Raw genomic sequence first — 22,249 nt, 5'->3', positions numbered from 1 at the left:
GCTAAATGCATTTCATATTTTAGTTGGTAAAAACTGATGATTTAGTACAAAAGTTTGATTTTATCATAAAACTAATTATACTTCATGCTATAATGCACTTTTGAAGGAATGGCATCATAAAGGAAAGGCCCACAGATCAGTGAAATGAAACTAGAAGAACTTATAAAAAAGGAAGATACTCAAAAATAAGGAAGTGCAAAAACAGTAATATTAAAAATAAAAACAAGAACTAAAATGTGCAGGCCAACCATTTGAGTTACCCTTCAAACATTTGTAGAAATAAAGCATTTCTTTTGCTTTTTTTTACTCTCTTTTTGACGTACAAACCTCTGTGGCGGTCATCTCTCCATCACAGGCAAAGTCCGTACGTTCGCTGTCGGTCTGCGATTGCAGACCAAAGCAAAACATTCCGAGATGCAAACGAGAAAAAGAAGAAGGACCCAACTTGTAAAAAAAACTACATTTATAATCAACACAGATTTGTTGCTACCACACATGAGAGGTTGTCAGATGATGTCACTGATGTCAGACAAGGACCACAGCTAAAGTCTGAAACTTACCAAAAACAAACAAACAAAAAAAACAATACAAAAACAGAAAAACAAAGCAAGCAGAACAGACTCAGAGGAAGCTGATCGGAAAGTGGACTGTCGCTCAATTTGTGCTGAAGAGGCTGCAACGTTGAACTGCAGGGTAGAAGTTTACATACACTCATCTTTAAATTTATAAAGTAGCATTTTGAACTGTTGTTTTTACAGGGTGGAATGGTGACCCAACAAACAATTTCAATGGTTAAAATTTTTTATGAAACTTGGGTTTCAGGACGACAGCGTTGGGCTGTTGTTGAAGTAGTTTTACGACAAAGGACAAAATGTGTCTGATTTCTGTTTCAAACCCCTCTTATGAAAAGAACGCCACTGATAAACACTTTTGTTCTTAGCTTGCATTAAAAAAAATCACTTGAATCTTGATAAGAAAGCTAAATATCCATGATCAAACATTCATAGGTGGAGCCTGGAATGATCAACGCTGCCACCTGCATGTCGGGCAAAATGACGTGTAAAAGGGGCTGTTTTGATGCGACAGCTTGAAATACGTTCAGAATAAATACACATATTCATGGGGAGAGAGGATCTTCTGACACACAACTGAATGTATTTTAAAAATGAAGGATTTGTGCCCTATTGAAAGTCACTGATTGAACCAGCTGGTCTAAACCAAGGACACGGCTTTTAAATATGGCTGACCTGCCGGTTTTAAATTTTGCTGATAATGATTTTTTTTTTGTCTGAAAAGACGCTAAATATTGCGACGCCCCAGCAGCGGGGCGACCATTTGTAACCACTCGTGTGCAGACGTGACCCAGTGGGCCGATTTACTTAATTTTGGGTTTTAAAATTGCTTTAATTATTTGTTGCATCACCTTCCCACTCTGGGAAAAAAAAAATCAAGACCAAGTTATTTTAGGTTTCACTGCTCACGATGACTGCCTGTAAACTTCTTATCAGCATTGCGTACACCTGTGGATAATTTGCAGTAAGACACGGTATCAGAAGGAAGCTCATCATCAGATTTGATGAGCAGATTTTGTGGCTGTACAGTCGCCCGACTTTCAGGCCCTCCCCCTCCTCTCCATGCATGATGTGGACGATCCTCGTCTCTCTGCATAGCTTCATTAAGCTCATTGTTGCAAAGCGAGCTGCTGGATGTGAAATAACACATCCTAACGGCAATAATCAACAGAAATATGATACAAGCGATCGATTTTAAAAGTGTGCAGCTTCGGTTGAGTTGGAAAGAGATGCAGGGAGACCGAGCGGAGAAATGATGTTAAGTGACGATTAAATATGGTGTCTTACAAAACTATCCATATAGACCAACACAAAGTTAGCAAAATTGTGAAGCGGAAGGTCTGGCTTTCAAAATGTTTTACAATAATATCTGAAAAGTGTAGCATGGATTTTTACTTGCCAGACAGCTCGAGCTCAGGCAGACTGCAAAGAGAGCTTCTGTGAATATTGGTTTTCAAATTTCTCCACAGATTGTCAGTTAGATTTAGGTCTGAACTTTGACTCTTTCATTCAAATGCATGAGGAGACTCTGATCTATGTTCCAGATATTTGAAGAATCGATAATTGAAGTAACCATCAACTTCAGCTAATATAGTTGATAAATTGAGTATATAAGCAACAAAATTAAAATTTTCTAACAGAATAACACACTCAGAGCAGTAATTAAACTAAAACTATAAAATTTATATGTACATTTTGCTTTTAAGATGAAAAATCTCTTTTGTTGTAAATATGTTCTACTCAGAACTCGTTAAGTGACATTTTTAGTTTCACCTGGTTCAAATTCTGTACAATAATAAAAAACTTCTATTAAGCAACTTTTGTTATTCTATTATTGATCTGATAATCAAAAAATAATTAGCGCTATGCTGCTATTTCAAGCAGAAAGAGTTGAGCTTTTGTTGATGTTAAAAGTATTTTTTTTTTACCTGCAGATGCATCCTTTGCTACAAATGACTTAGCATTTGCTAAAAATATTTATTTTGCTACATTTTAGGGAATAAATGTTTATTTTCTTATTTAAAAAAGGAATTTTATTTTTCTACAACTTTGCGTTGGTCACAGAAATTCCCAATAAAATGCTTTATAATTTCCGATTGCAACATGAAGTAGCAGAAAAGTGAAAACATTCAGGGCGTATGAATATTTTTACATGATGTTGCCGTTTTCTGAGTTCTCGCTGAACAGGATTAGTCAGAAATTGAGAGATGATGCGTTAAAAGTTGAGATGGGTTAGGCACAAAGAGACCAAGTTATAGGAAGATTTGTCTCTAAATAACAAAAGGCCACTTCTAGAAATTCAACTCTCCTCAACAGAAAACCGTCTCTTCAGCAGCCGCGTTTCCATCACAAACGTGTGCAAAGTCTTTTGATATTCTGATGTCGAAAAAACACAATTTTGCAATTGCAGTGTTTCTATTAAAATGACACGGAAAAAAGATACTGCACACAATAAGTTATTAAAATCATGGATGTAAACACTTGCATGAGATGTATTTATAATTCAGTCACAGCACTATCGCTCATCTTCCATCAGAGTCATCGGCGACTTATTCAGGCACTGGAGCGACAAGCCCCGCCTACTTGGGAGCGGCATTTTGGGGAAATTGTAGAAGAGTTATGGCTTCAATACGTTCGAATGACAACATTTTATGAACTGTGCAATACTGTGAGAGCTCCAGTGGAGCCGGCTGCACATTGTGCCAATGCCTGCCAATAAGCTGCTGTGTGCAAATTGGCACAATGCGAAAAAAAGCATTTCTGTTGAGGTTTGCGAAAACCATCAATTTTCACATGGCTGAAAAATCACCTCATTCTAGAACAAAAGCGTTTTATCCAAAGATGGTGTTTGCATTAAGTTAATTTATTTTAGTAATTCCAATTTGTGCAATTTTATGGTCAGTTGAAACACAGCTACTAACTAGCTAATGGGTGGTGTCACTGATTGAGTCACAAGGGCCACTCTGTTGCAAGAATCAAACCCGCCATTTTTAAAAATTTGCAACAGTCACTCATCCTCATCCTAGCGCCAAACATAATCAAAAAATTTGAATTTCTTTTAAACTGGCATAAATTTATTTTCATTATTCCAATTTACACAATTTTATGGTCTGATGGAAACACAGCTCACGATCGTGACAAACTAAATTTGAGGCCACTGCAGGTAAACTAATCCCGTGTTTGTGTCTAACCCTCTCGTCACGGTGAAGCAGCCAATCAGAAATGAGATGGCGAGACTTGCAGGTTCATCTCTGTCAGTGTGAGTGATGTTTGATGGTTTCAACAGGATGAGACAGCAGAGATGAGGCTCTGAAAGTAGGAGACTGACAGACACTGGGACACACACGATGTCCAGGTCAGATCTGAACGATTACGGGACAGAATCAGGCGTGAAAAGGTCACTCTGGGGTCAGCTGGAACACACACCTCCTCTTCCTCTGAACTGTCATGGTCATGGTAGCCCTGGGCTATGGAGGCGGTCAGGGAGGCTGCCTTGGGCTCCAGGTAGCAGAGGCAGAGCGCCAGCGGGAAGGACAGGGTGAGGGCGTAGGGGACTGAGAAGGAAGTGGTGAGCAGGAAGAAGAAGATGAACAGGAAGCAGGGGATGAGGGACGGCGACTTGATGGGGAGGAAGTTCTGCGCGCACTCCGGGACGAAGCGCATCTCAGACAGATCGGGGAAGGTGATGTAGCCGTCCTCGTCCAGGACGGAGGACAGGTCGGGCAGGTGCAGGGAGAAGGAGAAGAGCGTGCCGCCGCCCGCCCCACGCCGCCCACCCCTCTCCAGGCGCTGCTTGCGGGCGGACAGCAGCAGCGCCTGCTCCTCCAGCAGAGCGGCCTTGCGGTCGGCGCGGGCCTGCCGCCGCCAGCAGCCGCCGCCGCCGCAGCTCTTGGCCGGGCTGACCGACGACGCCCGCTTGCGGCCGCTCTCCCTGCGCCTCTGCCGCACTTTGGTCGAAGAGATGGGGGACGATGGGAGGGAGAGCTCAGAGCGCAGCGGGTCCCTGGCGTACGCAGGGGAGGGGGGCTGGATAACGTATGTGTGAATGGAGAGAAGCGAAGGGGGGAAGGAGGCGGTGAGGGGGACACGCATGAGCACACACGAGTAAAATGTGAGGGTCAAAGGAAGGACAAGAAAAGAAAAGCGAATTAGTAAAGAAGCAAAGGATGAGAAGCCTCACTACTGCAGAGGGTTAAGCTGAAAGCAACTGGGAGTTTTACATCAGCCATCAACAAAGTAATAAAGAAATAAAACAGGAAACAAGAAAAAACAGGAACTCTGAGTATACGCCTCAGTGAGACCCGGTGGACAAATCTCTACCTTCGTGTCGTGTCTGAGCGGCGTCGTGGCGTCGGTCTCCGCGGCAACTTCCTGCGCATCCTCCCGCTCCGCATTCTCCTCCTCCGCCTTCCTCTCTGTCGTTACCGTGGTGATGATGTCCTCCTTGGCTATGACTTTGGGCGCCCCGTCTGTGGCGTTGCCTTTCACGGGAGTCTCATGGTTCTCTGTGATGGGAGCTGAGGAGAAAGACGGTCTTTAATCTGGGATTATCAGGGACTACGACGGTTTTAAAGAAACAAAGAATCAAAAAAATAAGTTTTGTACACAAACATAAACATGAAAGATATAATGATCTAAAATATACTGCTTTCTTTTAATAAATCAGAATGTCATTAAGAAGTATTTATTTCAGTAGTTCTTTTTTAAAAAAAACTAAGTTTTCTACATTGAACAAATGTAACAGAGTGATTGTTTAGTGTTGATGAGTGCAGTTAAATTTTTTCATGTAAACCCTAAAATCAGAATATCAAAAGGGTTTTTAATGCAGAAATGTCAAGTTACAACATTAAAAAACAATTTACTTTTTGTCATGTGGGTCAAAAAAATGTCCCTTAAAAATTGAAATCACCAAAAATGGAGTGATTTTTTTTACCTGCTTAACAATATTTAATTAAAAAAATAAGGTAATCAGAATTTCTTTGTAAGAATGAGATTGTAGATCCAAAACTTCAAATAGGTTTTTCTTGTTAAATGAAAGGTATCCAATTTGCTGATTATTTTCGGCTGGATTGAAGAAAACTGAAAAATACTTCATCTAAACAGGATCTAGGTCAGTCTTCATTTTAAAAACATTTGTTGTATTTAGCTGCCTTTTAATACTGTAATTAAAAGCAGATTTGGGTAAACCAAGTCAGCAGTTGTAGTTTTGTCCTAATTTGTGTAATTTTTGTGGCCGGGTCAGGAGAACCGCACAAAATTAGTCCAATGACCCCAAAAGGCCCGTGAGCCTCACTTTGAACACCCTTTGTCAAGAGGAAGTTGAGGAATTCTCACAAGGCTTCCTTCGGACCTCAGCAAAGGGTTGTTCACCTCCATGCCACGCTGCATTGATGCAGTAATAAACACAAACCAAGCCTGAATCCAGAGTTTGCAAGCAGGACAATCTGACCTCCATCTAAGCTGCGGGACATGTTGTAGCGTTTGCTGGAGGAGCGCTCAAACAGCGGCGCCGGCCTGGCGATCTGCGCGCTGGCGCTCCGTGTCTGGGCCTGGGTTCTGCCGCTGTAGCGAAACTTGGAGCCGAGGCTGAGGAACTTCTTCGGTGGCGCCTCAGGAGACACGAGCCTGTGACAAGTTACAAACAAGCACATTAGTCAAACCAGAAATAAAACACTGATTTAAGCCACAGCACTAAAACTCCTCATTTAAATGCGTCTCCAGGGAGCCCCCAGGCCGGCTTCGCTACGCCAAATGACTCGAGTGAACGCATTTTTGCTTGAAGCAGCAACTTTACATCATGAACTACGACGAGGCTCAGCAGTCTCTGCTTCACAGGAAGGAGATCAAGTACAGTGACACCAGGAGGAAAGTGCAAAGCAATCTTGGCTCCCTCAAATTTAAATACTGCCACAGAGACAATTAATGTCATTTTACTTCATTAATATTTAAAACCCAGCGTGCCTTGAAATATATTATTTTTCAAAGTTCAGTGTATTTTATTGGGATTTTATGTAATATACCACAACAATAAGTGCATAAACATTTGTGACGCACATTTTCATTAAATCTACTGTACTCTGATTCCCCTAAATAAAAGATCCACTGCAACTAAATGCTTTCAAAAGGCCAGATTTATTTTCAGCATAAATGGAGCTGCTTTGCTTACGAATCATATGTTAGTACTTCATTTAGGAGTATCAGATTATCAGGGTGTCCTTAAATATAAATTTTTCACAAAATAACAAAGAAGTACGTAAGTCTAGCTTTGAAGCAGCAAATGCACGAACTAGTTCTTCAGGATTACTCCTGGACAGGATATTTCTAATATTAACAGTATTCCAAAAATGAAAGAAGGAAATCCTAGAAATATATTTATTGTAGGACTAAAATGACATGTTCTGGGCAAAAATAACAAAAAGGTTTTCTACTTTATTATTCAATTTTCTTTTTCAGACATTCTTAATTTAAATTCACAATTTAAAAGAATAAAGTTTAATGTCATCCAGGTTTTAATGTTTTCAACACCTGCATGTAATCTACCTAAAACTTTGGATTCATCAGGATTTATATGTAGATATAGCTGAGTATCATCAGCATAACAGTGAAAACATACAGTAAAAAAACGGATCCAAGAACAGAGCCCTGCGGGACTCCACAAATAACCCTGGAGTGAAGAAAATGTATCGCTCACATGAACAAATTGGAAATTTTGCATTGATCTATTACATCTCAATAGATAAGCAGGAGTTTTCTGTTGCAATGCGACAGCATTCAAGTGGTAAAGACATTTTACCAAGACACTACAGATAAGGCAGATTTTGCAAATAGTTTTTAACCTGAAGTACTGTAAGCTTCCTGCTGTTACCTGAAGAAGGTGTGGTGCTCCACACAGACCTTCCATAGCCTTTTGGCAGCACGATGGTTTGGGAGCTTGAAACCAATCGTACTTTCAAACTGCTCAAACTGCAACAGAGACAACAAAAAATACAAACTTCAGTCCTTGTTTTTATTTTAATTAAAACCCTGAAGAATATTCCCTAATGATATTACATGAAATGATTAATCATGACTAATTGGTCATTGAATTAATCGTTAACAAATTTAGTAATCAATTAATTGTTGGTATACAGACTGCAAAAAAGGCCATTTGCTAAAAGAACATTTTCAGAGCTGTAATTATGCCCAAACTGAACAAAATATATAAAAATTTTCCATTTAAGATAAAAAAAAGTTTAGTTTTTCTGCAAACATGTTTCACCCACGACTCAAATTACAGGTTTCGTTTCACCCTTTTTGTACAAAAAGTGCTTCAGTATTTAAATGAAAAATCTGCAGTGTCACAATTTCTTTTATCAGATTAATTGACTAATCGTCAGAATATTTTATTATTAAAATGATTGATAGTTGCAGCACTATGCTAGTTTAACTTTCTCTTTAACCATGTCAACAAAGCCCTATCTTCAAATTCAATGTCCCAATTCAACACTTAATGATTAAAGAGGCAAACAGTGATAAATTATGAAACATTAACATTTCTACAATGTGATTTCTAGAATGTTTGACAGAGTAGTTTCCATTTCAGCCAAATTTTCACATTTTAAGAACCTCTGGATTTATATTTCCTGAGAAATCATGGATGACTTTAGCGGTCTGTTGCGGTTTTTACCTCGCCGGGTCGGATTTTGATGTAAAAGTTGTTCCTTTTGTAGGAGATCTTGAGGATTTTGGGCCACGCGAACCTGTTGATCCGCAGCCTGTCTCTGTAGATGAGGAGGCCGCTTGCACAAACTCCCAGCATGATCTCTACGCCTTCAGAGTCCTGCGAAAACGAAACGGTGAGAAAACACATGAACACACATCTGTTTCAGGAGGCTGGAGGAAAACCCACCCAACTGCATCACTCCCCTCTGTAATCCACAGCAAATAAACTTTCATAAACTCTTCGGTATGTACGGGAAGTGTTCAGGCGTCACAGCAGGAGAAAGTAGAAATGTAAAAGAAAAAGGTTTGTGGTGATGACAGGGGGCTGAGCAGGCAGGCATGGAGCGGAGTCAGGCGTGAGGTTCTCTAATCTCCTCTATGCACGCGGCGGTGACACTGAATGGCGGCTAGCGGGGCGCCGACTGGCAGCAGTGAAGGTTTTTAGGAAAAAAATAAAGATGATGCTCTTCACTGTACAAGCGTGAAATGGCTGGCTGAAACCAACGAGGGATCCGAAGTGGGAGCAACTAATCTCGAGTGATAAATGGGTTGTGTTGTGTGGAGCCATGCACCAGTGGAAAACACACTCACTCAGGAAAGCGGCCTCTTACCTCTCCCTCAGCTGGAGCCAAGCTTTCATAGAGATTCCCTACCAACTTTGCATTTCATGAGAGAGGAGAGAAGACAAAAGAGGAAGCTCTTCTGATATGTACATATTTTCTTGTGTATCAAAACTGTAACTAACGGAGGAGGCGCTGATCCCCGACGTCTATTCAGTTCGATCAAAGCCACTTCCTCATCTCTGTCATCTCGTCCGCATCGCTCACACGCAGGCCCATTCTGACTCTCAAAGCTCTTTTTGATAATCCGTTTTATGCTTTCTCTCTTTCCTGCCTGTTGTTCTGATGCTGCTTTTGATGCCGGTGGAAGAGAAAGAGTAAAAAAAAATAAAATAAAATAAATAAAAACAAACAAAAAAAAAGTCAAGCTGGGCTCCAGATCTGCTCTGGCAAACCCACAGAGACGGCAGTGAAACGGTGTGAGTCGACCGGTGCAGAAGCGACGTTAAACGATGTCAAACCAAGGGGTTACCGTGGCAGCCATGATGTTTGTCAAGCAGGTGTGCTGTGAGGCATCACAAGTAACAGCATGGGTGAAATATGTGTGGGAAGAAACAGATAAAATATTTTTGGGACATTTCGTATTTAGGAACGATTTGTATCGGACTTCCTGACGAACCTCAACTCTTTACATCTAAGCCTGTCTCACTAAGCATGACAAATTGAAATAAGTTCGATCATTTCCATGCTGATGATTAATTAATTTTTATTAATCATATAAAATTTTGTTTACAGAGACATCAAAATACATTTCATTTCTGGTTTCATGTGGTTTTTATTTCTGTTTTATTTATTGTTTTTGCTGATAATATATATTTTTTAAGATACATAAAATATCTTCTGGCTTCAGTGCTAAGTGTTCCTTACTAAATTAAAGTTTATTGATCTTCGAGAGGGCAACAGGCATTATTAAGCCATTATTATTACTTTAAAATTGTCTCAAAACAACAATATTATCATTTATTGCAATAAGTTCTCTGGACCCTTCATCACCCAGTAAAATTTGTTATTGTGACAGGCCTACTTATATCAGCTGTTGGTTTACTGGGATTTTAAGTCACTCAAACAAATAATAAATAATAAATTTTTTTTTTTAAACTCCCTAGTTATATGCGTACATCTTGTGTAATTGGAATATAGTCTATGTATGTTATTTTTTTTAAGTAAGCAGAAGTTTTCCACTTTAACTTCAGGTTTTTTTGTTGTCATTTACAAATGTTGCTAAAGAGACTGTATTGGCTGCTGCAGTTTTCCCAGACAGCTTTGGATTCAGGAAAATGCTACACAAAGAGCAGCTGAATCACTAGTCATTAAATTTTATGATGTTCAAGAAAGTGTCTCAGTTTATGAAGGGGGAGAGCAACTTTTCCTAGACGTTTTCATCAGAAGATGATTAACATTTTAAGCACAATTGTCCAATCATACCAAAACAAACAAAAGGAAAACAAAAAAGGAAATCATGCTTGTGTTTTCTTTCTACTGCACCAAAAAGCTGTGCATAAATATATTGTCAGCAGGAGCACGTCTAGGGTTTCTCTGTAGCTGTCTTGAGTCAGATGAATGTAGAGAAGGATGGACAGATAAGACTGCAATGAATCAAATTTAGAGAAAAACTCGATAGTCCCCCACAAGCAAACTAACAAAGACATAATAAATACTTAAATAATGTATATAAAAAGATAAAAATATAATTTTCCAGCCTGCTATCATCTAACAAGAGCAACACAAAAAGAGGGAGTGGTGCCGATATGAGACCGATTCTCTAAAACTGGCTGAAATAAAAAAAGGCAGATGGTTGTGGCCCATGAGTAAGAACATGCTAATAAAACATGTTAATTTTATGTTGATGACCATGTGACCATGAGTCATGTAATGACCAGAGTGGACAAAGAAGGGGCAGCTGTAAACAATATTAACATAAAAAAACTTTTTTTTTTAATGGATCAATATTTGATTTTTCATGCTATTTATTCATATTCAAGAAAAATAAGTTCCTTTCAATTTAGCTCCTTGAACTCTGGAGTCCTTACAAATAAACTAATATAGTTTGTACATTTAAAAAAAAAAAAGTCTAAAATCTTAGAAATAAATTACCCAAATTAAATGCTAGTTCTGGATAAGGAATAAAGTACAAATTTCTTATAAAAAAAAATAAAAAATAAAAAAATACAACCGCCAAAAAATCTATGTACAGATTGCAGCTGCTGATTCTTTTCCCACACAAACAAAACCCAGAAAAGTATTTATCTGGATAACAATAACTTTTTATAAGAGTTACTTTTTACGTATTTTAAAATTAAAATACCAGTGCAGGGGCTTTTTGAGTTCAATGTGTATTTCATTATTAATTCACCAGTGATAAAGTAAAAGACGGAATAATAAATCAGGAGTTACCACTTTGTCAGCTTGTTACCTTAGCATGATGGAGGTCAACCCCATACATAGACAGCTTTTTGGCATTTTCCAGGAAGTGGATTTCGGCTACAGCTGGTGTCATCCCCCTGCAGCAAAAACATAAAACAAATACTAGTTACCGAAATATCTTCGTGAATCAAAACAGAAAAACAATCGGTGCCTGTATATTTAAAATTCAACAGGTACAAATCAAAGAATGAGGTTATTATCGCTGTAGTTTAAGATCAGAGCCTCCATTTTATGCCGCATTTGTGCAGCAAATGAAAGCTTCACTTCTTAAAACTGACAAACATTTGAATTTCATCACCGTGTTACTAATCTACTTACAAGTTTAACTTTTTTTTTAAAAATAAATTGTTTTAAGACGATGCACATGTAAGATGATTGGCATTATTATTCGACTCCTTTCTAAGCTCTTTCTAAGAGTATTACACACGACTCATTATAATCCAATGAAAATCAAGAACTAAGAGCAAAAAAACCCCACAAAGTTCATTGCTAAATCCTCTATTCTTTCTACAATTTATTTTGTATTATCTAAAGTATAAAAACTTCATGCTGTTAAAAACTAAGTCACAAATAATTCTTGGGAAACTGGATTATAAATCCTGTCCTAAGTGGATCATTTCCAAAGAAATACATTAAGTTTAAGTTACTCTTTTCAATGTATTAAGTGTATTTTTTTTACTTTGATCAGCGATGTCCAAAGTGTGGCCCAGGGGCCATTTGTGGCCGTCTAGATATTTGCTGTGGATTATAATTTTATTTGGCCCCTCGGTCCACAATTTGAGAAAGGAGTGAATTTGCGATTAATTTGAGAGTTGTACAGACAAATAAAATCTTCTTAAACATTTGATAACTTGGATACAAGAAAAAGTATTTTTCTGTATTAATGTTCCTGTTTTCATTGATTACGCTTTGCTAAAACCAGCAAACGCTACACGTTTGTCGCAAAAAAAGGAAGAAAAAAAAGAAGCGTTGGAAGATACTTTTGTCATTTAAAACAGCAACTGTACAAGAGGATGTGTATATTTTGGATCAACAATGATTTACAGATTCCAAATTAAACTACTTTGCTGTATAATGCTGTATAATAGTATCTATACAGTATATTATTGAAGAGATGAAAACAACAAATGTCTTAAGAAATAAGTCTATAATTTGAAAAACTAAATGTGGCCATCGAGTGCTATCCACTTGACAATATTGGCCCAAATGGCAAAAAGTTTGATTACTGACTTAATCAATAAATGCTTTCATTGGGGGAATAAAGCATAACAAAACCATGGCTAAAGAGTCAGACACCAACTTGTAGGTCTTGTGGAGTTCCATGACCTTCTCCTCCAGCTCTTTGGTCTGGTTGGGTGCGAAGCGGATTTCGCTGATGTAGTCGCTGCCCAGCTCCTCCAGGTCGTAGTCTCCGAGTTCAGACTGCACCGTGTAGGAGCCCAGCAGCGTGTGGGTGGCAAAGGAACAAGGCAGGCGACCCGAAACGACGTCATCCCTCAGCTGCAAGCACAGGTAGTACCTGGGAGGAAATAAAGACAAACAGGTTTCAATACACGGCGATATTCTCATGTCGGACGGTTTAGCTCAAGCTCCAGAGCAGTATTAAATTTTTTTAATTAACTGCACCATGGATTGTGGTAGTCACTTAAATTCTCTTCCTAACAGAAGAATAATTAGTCCTAGAAATCAGTGATAATTAGAAAACACGATAACTTTTTTAAATCAGCAGCTGACTCACCTTGTTATGTCCTCGCACAGTTGCGACGGGTCTGGCGGGTAAAACTTCACGTTAAAAGAAAAGTTCCAGGGTCCGTCTGCGACGCACAAAGAGTGAGAGATAATCACAGTTAGGATTTAGCCGGTTAGTGGTACAACAGGTTAGTCACTGGGATTTAAGACGTACTCCGGATCTGCTTCTTAAGCTCTTTGGAAGGGTCCAACCAATTCTGCAAAACCACAGAAGAAAAAAGTCACAACCAGTTTCTATACAAATTACATAAAGATGTATTTCTTAAAAGTAGGAGATCTTAACTAGTGTGTCTCGCTGACTTACTTTCAAAATGTAGTTTAGAAAGAGGAACTGTACTTCAGCTTGAATTATTATGTTATTGTGAACAACTTTATAGTTTCATAAGGGGGTCGGGGTCACAAGTTAATTTTTTTCAGATTACCTTTTGACTCTCTATATCTCTGTATGTGATGCCAAAGTAGTCCTTCTCCAGCAGGTTGAGGTATTCACACACCTTATCAAGGAGCACTTGGCCTTTGGCTCGTTTCTGTGAGAAGAAAACCAAAAACTTTTTTTAAACTTGAATCAATTCATATATATTCTTGAAATATGTAAAGGTGACCCATTATGGTTCCTTGAACGGGTTAGGATAAGCCTATGAGCGATACAAAACATGTTCACAACATTTTGGCACAAAATCATTCTTGATGAGATTTTAGTTTGCTCAGTTCTGCCTATTCTGAGCTGTTTTAGGGCATCCCGTCACTTTAAATCCAGATAAGCTCCTGCTGGCCACGCATATCAACTCAACGTTTACACTCACACATGAAAATGGATGCAAACAGACGCAAAATTATATACCCGTACATCTTTGAAAAGCAAAAGTAGAGCCTCCTGCTCAACCAACAAGAATCCAGCAAGTGGTTTCAACAACAAAACGCTTGTCTTTTCCAGCAGCCATTGTACAGCGCATACAGTAAACTGGGATTGCTTGGGTTGCTAGGTGATGGCGTAGTGTGACTCAACAATCAGGAAGTTTTTGAAACTGCTCATTTTCCAGACATAAAAAAACAGTAACTTTTTGCCAAAAAATGCTGAGTTTTTTAAGCAGTTGGGTAGTTTTTAGAAGAAGCTGAGACACAAATAAAAGTACGAAAACAAGCAAAAAGTGAATTTTGTATAATGGGTCTCCTTTAATGTGTTTGATTGCCGTTTCTTTTTTTTTACCCCTCCAGGGGGTATTTTTTGTGGGCTCTAGTGTCCCTTATATGACAGTAGACTGACAGGAAACGGGGAAGGAGAGGAGGGAAGACATGCGGCAAATGTCGTCGGGTCCGGAATTTGAACCCGCGACGGCCGCGCTAATACGGGTCGCGCTAACCGCTATGCCACCACGGCTCGCCCTACTTTTCTTTTTAAATATTGCTTTTATGAGTGACGTTTCATTTATATGATCAAAACATCTACACTTAAATTTTGAGAAAATGTTTTGTCTTTATGCATGAAGAAGCACCCACACCTCCAAATTGCACACATAGCTCTGGAAAAAATGAAGAGCCCACTGCACTAAACCCTATTGAAAACCTCATGTTTGTTCCACCAAATATTGATTTATGAACTCTTCCTGATGAAAATATTAGTATTGCTGTTTCTAAATGAAAATGAACTTGTTTTTTTTTTTTTTGCATTATTTGAGGTCTGAAAGCACTGCATCTTTTTCATTATTTTGACCATTTCTCATTTTCTGTAAATAAATACTCAGAAGGTAATCTGAATTTTTGCTTTGAATATCGGAGGAATGTTGTCAGCAGTTCATAGAATAAAAGAATAATGTTCATTTTACTCAAACATTACTACTACTAAAACAGTAAAGTCAGAAAAACGGATCATTTTAAGTGGTCTCTTAATTTTTTACAGAGCTGTACAGGGTTGTAGGTTAAACACAAATTATATTTATCACAATAAAGAGAACATGGAAAACACATGCTGTCCACTTGATTGGAAAATATCACATACAGACAGAATAAAATGTAAAAAGAGAAAACTATTATTATGAACAGAATTTTAACTCTACTGGTTGCAGGAAAACAATCCTACCCAATCATCTCTAAGGAAGTCAACACAGTCATGTCAGATGACTTCTGCCCGACCTCTACAACTTGAAGCCGGCTGTACAGACACGCAAACAAAAAACGCTTTGATGTACAAAACCTCTCGGATCAGTCAAGCAGCTATGGAAAAGATAAGGACCCAGTCACCAGAGAAAGCAAGCGGTGAACTGTCTGGATGTCTTCGCCAGGGGAAAACAAAAACAAGCTGGAAGGTAAACTGACCTCAGATCAGATGAGGAACATTGATCTTGGTCAACTGTGTCTAAACATAGAACGTAAACAGGAACAGACTCACAGTGATCTTGTAGGAGAAGTGAGACTGCACAGTCAGACACTTATTTAGAAAACAAAATATCATTTTCATAACCCGTTTCATCTGAAGGCGCTTTCTGCATAAGTCGTTGCACAAACAGAAAGTCAGCAAATATAATTTTACATTTCTCAGCTGCACCACATTATACATTTAAGATGCTTGACTAATAGTGGCTAAAAATATAGAGAATTATTACAATACTTTCATCCTGTACAGTCACAAACTATCCAGTAAGTACAAAAAAAGTCTGAAGGTAGAAAGACCTTCACAAATTTAATGTCATCATCTAGGAGATGTCGGGGATTTCATTTTTCCTCTATCACAACCTAACAGAGTGAGAAGTGCAGCTGTGGGAGCTTCAGCAGCTCCGTGTCACAGAAAATAATAGGAAACGATTAGCCTGGACTGCTTCCCACAGGGGCCAGCTGAGCTGAGCTGGAAAACTACAAGGTCAGGGGGATAAAAGTGTCAAGGCTTGACGTCCCGGACCATCTCAGATGGGGGATGGAGGCTGGGAGGAGGAAGCCTCTCTGGTAATTAGTTTTCCAACCTCAGCTGGACTGGTCCCGTCTCATCTCTGCTGGGTTTAAACTGAGCTGGGAGGAGGATTCAATGAAGATGACTACACACAATAACACATCTTCACAATTCAAAAACAGGAGAAAAATTTAAAAAACCAATAAAAAATGTAATGTATGTTAGTATTCGAGCCTCATGTCTTCTCTTGTCAAGCCCAGATCATTTTAAAAAAGAATACACACAGTATTGGTTTCAGAAAAGTTTTCATCCACATGAATCCATTAAAATCCACCCCTGTTGTTTTAAACATGCCAGTCCCATAGGGGGCAGTGTAGCACAAAGCTAAAGCCTATGTCAGCCAATCAGATTGATTCAAAACAAACACAACTTCCTGCTAGAAATTAAACATGGCGCCAGGAGGTTCATTTGTGTGGACAGACATAAAGGTTGGACTGCTTTTAAATAGAGTATTGGAATATAAAGTTATTGAAACACAAAACAATGTCAATCAGAAATCATGTTAAAGCAACTCTGTTCATCATAACTCGTCAAGATCAAGATCATGAATGCTCTTAAAGGGCCGGTGGTGTCAGAATGTGTTAATAAAACCTATTCACAAAATATCAATGAATTCTTAAAATTAAATGATATTATTGAACATCTTTTCAGTCCCTCCAGGATTTTGTGATTCTTTCTGTGATTTTCTTTGCAATAAAAATCAAAGTGTTTGTGGAACTAATCTGGAAATATTTGCAAAAACATGCAACTTTTTATTACTCGCTGCATAGATCATGGACAATAATTAGACATCAATTAAGACTGAGGCAGCTGTTTAGTACTAGTGAGAAATTTTGACAATTTTTCAGAAAAATCTGCAATAAACTCCCAATTATTAGCACAAAAAAGTGCAGGGATTTGTTGATTTTGCATGAATTTCCCTGATAATTCTCAAGAAACTGTAGGAACTGATTGATATGATTTGGCAGTAAGCAGATAAAAACTGCATAGATTTGATTGACAACATAAAATTTAAGTAGACTTAGTGTTTAGTCTAGAATCTAAAGAGCCACATAAGAAGGTATGTTGGGCCGGATTTGGCCCATCGGCCTTGAGTTTGACATATGGGATGTAGATAGATTGGCACAGATTGTAATGTGCAGATCCCCAAATTTCCATTTTCCTCATGTACACACACAAACACAAATATTGAGTTTTATCAAATCTCCACTTTCGTTTGTTTGGTTTTTAGGGACGTAAAACAGAGTTTTCGTGTGGATGAAAGGCAAAATGCATAAAAATGTATTCTACCTTTAAACTGAAAATGAAACTACAGGAAATTCCTACAACAAATTAAAATGCAGTATCCGGGTGTGCTGTGGTGGCGCAGGGGTTAAGCACAACCCACGTATGGAGGCCTTGGTCCTCGACGTGGCTGTCGCAGGTTCGATTCCCAGCCTGGCGACCTTTGCCGCATGTCTTCCCCTTCTCTCACTACCCCCTTTCCTGTCAGTTAACTATCAAACAAAGGCCACTAGAGCCAATAAAACCTTTAAAAAAAATGCAGGACCATCTCAAAGGTGCAAAGATAAATAAGCAATATTTCCTACTATTTTACTGTGGTGGGACATCACAGCAAAGTTTCTCAGCACCGCAACAGGAACAGTCGGCTAACCTCGGCATCCAACCCCCTGCTGAGGAGGAATCTGCTTAATAAAAAGGTTTGCAGTCTGAGCTCCTGTTCAGCCTGGACACATCCGAGAAATCTTCTAAGGTTTTCTGTCTCCAAACTTGGAGAAAAGCTCAAAGGAGCTTTAGTGAAAGCAGCATTAGTGAAATGCCAAACAAAAGTCTCATTTATTCCTGATACAGTGAGGACTCAAGAGAAAGATTAACTTTACAGGCAGAGAGAGGTTGTTATGTTGTGAAGCTCAAATTCACACATTTAAAAGGATAAAGCTTTTTCTGTTTCAGGCTTAAGTTGAATCAATACAACTGTAGAGCTCAGTTTGTCTCATTTAAAGCTTCTTATTTAAGACAAAAAGACAGAAGTTTATCATTTATGTCTTTTTCACAGCAGCTCTGATGTGCTGAAGTGCCCCATGAGGAGCTTTTTCCCCAGACAAAACAGAAAAACTAAGGGCAATACATCACAAGAAGTGACTCTCAGTGGACAAATGTAAAGGTGCAAATCTATAAAATCACAGATACTGTAAATCAGCGTCTTGAATGCATTTGGCTGCCAAACCTGTCCTGCTAAATGTCATGAAATTTTACGCTTGGGTAGAACAAAGCCGTAGCGTTGACCAGTCAAACCGTCAGTTACCAAAACCACACTCCAAAAAAAAACATAAAGAAATTATAAAAGTGCAAGAGGGGTCAGTTCAAGCCCGCTGGACTGCGCACAGCGTAAAAAGCTTGTGAAAAATTATTCCACGTCTTAAAACTGCTGGAGGGTTAATAAAAACAAAACTTCTCTTTAATCTCTTACAACGGCCTCTATGCTGCTGTAAACCACATTATTAAAAACATTTAACCTCTGCCACCTGCAAAGACTCACCTCCACGTTGACGGAGTAGTCGGAGCCGTCCAGAAGCGTGATCTTACATTGCATCATCTTCACCTTCTTCACGCCCCTCACGGGAGACCTGGACAAACGACTGGTGGACGACCTGTGGGACTCCTGGTCCTCCTCCTGCTTCTCCTGATGGAAAGGGAACAAGTGCAAAACTTTTATAAATCCATAAGTATTTCTACTGGGGACTCTGTTTTTCTTTCCCATTGGTAGAATTCTTGGTTCAACGCTTCTGTGTGCTATTAAAGTCAGATACAGAAAATTAATTCTCAAATTTTCTAGTGTAAAATGTACTCCAAGCACAATGTTTGTGTGCTTAGCAGTGTCTGTTTCCTACAAAAAAAGCCACTGAAGCATCATTTGCTCCCAATACTTTCCAAGTTTGGAGTTTTGTGTTCTTTTCCCATCTCTCTTTCATGTCAGTAAAAGCAGATGGTCTGCCGGCGGTTTCTAACTCTAAAAAGTGAGTCATTCCTTTAAATTGTTGCCACATATCTAATCTTGTACTAAATTACAATTTCCTCTCACATTTTAAAACGCTTCAAAAGCCCAGACAAAAACTCTTCTGTTGCCATTTTATTGTGTAAATGTCCTCGCCTGGATTGTCACTTCAAGTTATCTTTGAGGAAAGGATAAAACAAAAACAATTTGTGTCACATTCCTGAAGCTATAAATAACTGAGACCATGCCGGAAATTTAATGAGGTCCCACGGAGAGGAGCTTGAGGTGTACCTCAGTTTTAAAAAAAGAGAAAATCCACTTTTCCACTTGACCGAACACAAGGCCCATCCTAACTGAATGTATCCTGAAAAACAAGCTTTAGTGTCGTCTTCATTTCTCATCTCGCATCTTGGGTTATATCAATCAGCTTGCTCTGAGTTTTCACTGAAACTCATGTGGACAAACTGTCCAGGCAGAGCCCAAACACAGCAGGATATTACTTGGAGACAACAAAAATGTGAAAGTTTTACATAAATAGCTAGACTTTTCACAAAAACAAATTTTGTTGGACAATAAATTATTCCAGAAACTGCTGCGATAAACAATAATTTTGTTGTTTTGAAACCATTTTCAAATAATATATTCAAAATGGCATAATAATTCAAGTCCACCATTTCAAAAGCCAACAAACTTTGAGTTTGTAAAGAACCCTTGATACAGGAAATTGACTTTATTTTAAATATCCAAAATAACCAAAACTGAAACCATAAATAAAATGGATTATGAAGTGTCTATAAACAAAACTGCCCTTTAAAAATGATCAGAATTGAAATGATGAAACACATTTACATTTTTTTATCTTGCGTTTAATTAATTGATAGTTTATTGCAAAAGGCGTGTAAATATCTAAGACTGTTTTACAGATGCTGTTGATTAATGTCTGATGAGCAGAGATGCTGCAGATGAATGAAATCGCAGCAGAGAAACTGTTGCGGGAGCCACTTCCTGGGGAATACGCGCCCTTGGCTGGAGTGTGTTTCACAGGGACGACAGACGGTGCCGTGCCGGAGCGCTAGGATTTTCCTCCGGCTCGTTGACAGTTTACACCATGGCAACAGCAGCAGTGCATCATCCATCAGAGGCTCTTTAGTGCAGCCCTGAACATTTCAGAGTGCAGCTTACCAAGGAGCAGGACGTTATCAAGAAGAGGAAATAAAACTGGTTCAGTTTGGTCTGCTTTGAATATTCATGGAGAAAAAACACTGTTAAACATACGGCGTATTCTAATCAGGCACGTCAAAGGGCAACAAATCAGAGGATGATTGGACGACAAATACTAGTGAGACTAGAACATTTACATCAGTGGTATCCAAACTTTGTGCACCAAGGGTCAAAATCCCAAAGCTGAAATTACTCAGGGGCCAGATTTTATTTTTTCCCCCCAATTAAAAAAAATATTACTAAGAATTATTTCTCTTTTACCTGCACAATAACAAATAAACTGTAATATTTTGCGTTTACCCTAAGATTTACAGCCATTTAACTTTTTAGACTTATTATTTTTCTATTTTTGAAGTCCATAAAATGTTTTTAGTTTATCCCCGACAATGAAAATACGATTTTTCTTCTGCAAACTTTGCTGTATTTAGCCAAATATAAGGAAGGGGTGTGACCAGGTCTAAGTTTTTAGTAAAAACTCACCAGTTTGTGGCACAACTCATTATGAGATAAAAAAAAGAAAAAATGGAGGCTATAACCATCATCATCATGTCATACTTAAGTGTTTTTTAATACCTAAACTATGCGACTTACAAAATAGTGATGTGTCAGAGCTTAATGACAGTTTATAATGGGAATATACAGTATAATGTGTTCAGAACCTTAGATGCTAAAAGAATATGTTTAAGCTCCTTTTTTCAATTTTTTAAAGTACATTTCAAGATCCTGCAGGGAATCCACAGAATAATACTTTTTAAATATACTGTGACAGTATAAGAGTCAGTTCTTTTAAAACACACAGTGATTAGAAATTATTTTTCCTAAAAAAAGATCATTTTCTGAAACTAAAATCCAGCCTCGCCAGTGGATTTGTGTGGAAGACGGGGATTTTCTTGTGAAAAGTTATGAATCATCCTTAAAATAAAGTCAAGCTTATTTGGTTTTACTTATTCAGATGTATTTAGTCATTTTAAGAACAATTATTCGATCTAAAACCATCATCCCCTGAAAGACGTTGAGCTTTGACTTCCAAAGTGCAACTTCAGTTTAGTCACTGCTCCCACAGTCAGGGAGTCACTGTGTCAACCTTTAGGAATCCAGTTCAGAAATAAGAAATATCCAAATGTTGGAAATTGTAGCCAAATCACACGTTTATTTCTTGGAGAAATAAATGAATGGAGCAGCAGCTAAAAGAAGAGCTGGCTCCATCAGATATGCGGGTCGTAACAATAGAGGAGGACACTGAAATCATGCCGTCACCACAATTTCCATTTTCCTCACAAAGAACTGATTCATTCTGGAGTAATCATGTTGTGAAATGTTTCTTTTATTTAAATGGATTAACACGGTTTGTCTAAAATATGAAAGCAGTTTATTGATATATTCAAGGTTAAACCTTTGCTTTGTGTGTTTTCATGTTATGTCTGAGTACGTTCCAAGGACGTGGGGAACATGAGGAGGCTGACCTGTTCTTTCCTGGCCGGGGTGCTGTGTCCAACTGCAGCTGGGAGCTGCTCCGGCTGGTTCTGGGGCGAGGCAGGGTCCGCCGCTGCTTTACTTTTCCCCTTCTCTGCCTCCTTCTTCGCCTGCGGCTGTTTGGCCTCAGAGTCTGCGCCCGATTCAGTTGTCATGGTAAATCACACTGCAGTGGAGGGGAAAAGCAGAGTACAGGAGAAAACCCTGAGTCAGTCGACAGTTTATGAAATGATAAAGTGCCTCTTTAAAGGTCTGTCCACAGATGAGCTTCCCTCTGATGCAAATGCAGGGATGCCTAAATATTGGCTGACAGCAGAAAAAAAGACCAAACAGACATTTTTAAAGTGTCTTTTTGATGATGCCTGCCATTTGGTTTGCACAAAGGTTTTCTTGCTTAAATAGGGCCAAAACACAGGAGCTATAGGCTTTAAACTCAATTAGGAATCTTGAATCTATATTGGTAATAATGCTAGTATTAGCATGTTGCTACCGATAGCAAATATTACCCATCCCATTTAACTGAAGTTTAGGTATTAGCCTTCTATTACTGCTA

At 38.7% G+C, this 22,249-nt stretch overlaps 1 protein-coding gene across 14 annotated transcripts in view; it reads right to left on the bottom strand.

Annotated features, from left to right (window-relative positions):
• epb41l3b (erythrocyte membrane protein band 4.1-like 3b) overlaps positions 1-22,249 on the bottom strand; it is a 65,190-nt gene that overhangs the window by 20,059 nt on the left and 22,882 nt on the right. For 6 of the 14 annotated variants that reach the window (XM_028019902.1, XM_028019896.1, XM_028019900.1 and 3 more), the window contains exons 2-14: positions 21,687-21,829; positions 18,547-18,690; positions 13,489-13,593; positions 13,221-13,263; positions 13,056-13,131; positions 12,618-12,836; positions 11,307-11,394; positions 8,239-8,391; positions 7,438-7,535; positions 6,022-6,197; positions 4,893-5,089; positions 3,999-4,598; positions 328-381 (exon numbers count right to left, since the gene is read on the bottom strand). In XM_028019902.1, coding sequence (XP_027875703.1) covers positions 328-381; positions 3,999-4,598; positions 4,893-5,089; positions 6,022-6,197; positions 7,438-7,535; positions 8,239-8,391; positions 11,307-11,394; positions 12,618-12,836; positions 13,056-13,131; positions 13,221-13,263; positions 13,489-13,593; positions 18,547-18,690; positions 21,687-21,829 — 2,096 coding nt within the window. Of the gene's footprint in view, positions 1-327; positions 382-3,998; positions 4,599-4,892; positions 5,090-6,021; positions 6,198-7,437; positions 7,536-8,238; positions 8,392-11,306; positions 11,395-12,617; positions 12,837-13,055; positions 13,132-13,220; positions 13,264-13,488; positions 13,594-18,546; positions 18,691-21,686; positions 21,863-22,249 lie in introns of all 14 variants that reach the window. The other 8 variants (XM_028019899.1, XM_028019898.1, XM_028019911.1 and 5 more) reach the window with 4 other exon arrangements.

Source organism: Xiphophorus couchianus, chromosome 6 (genome assembly GCF_001444195.1).
Source record: "Xiphophorus couchianus chromosome 6, X_couchianus-1.0, whole genome shotgun sequence".
In the NCBI taxonomy this organism is placed as follows: domain Eukaryota; kingdom Metazoa; phylum Chordata; class Actinopteri; order Cyprinodontiformes; family Poeciliidae; genus Xiphophorus; species Xiphophorus couchianus.
The sequence above is the reverse complement of the archived record's forward strand: the minus strand, read 5'-3'. Positions and strand labels throughout refer to the sequence as shown.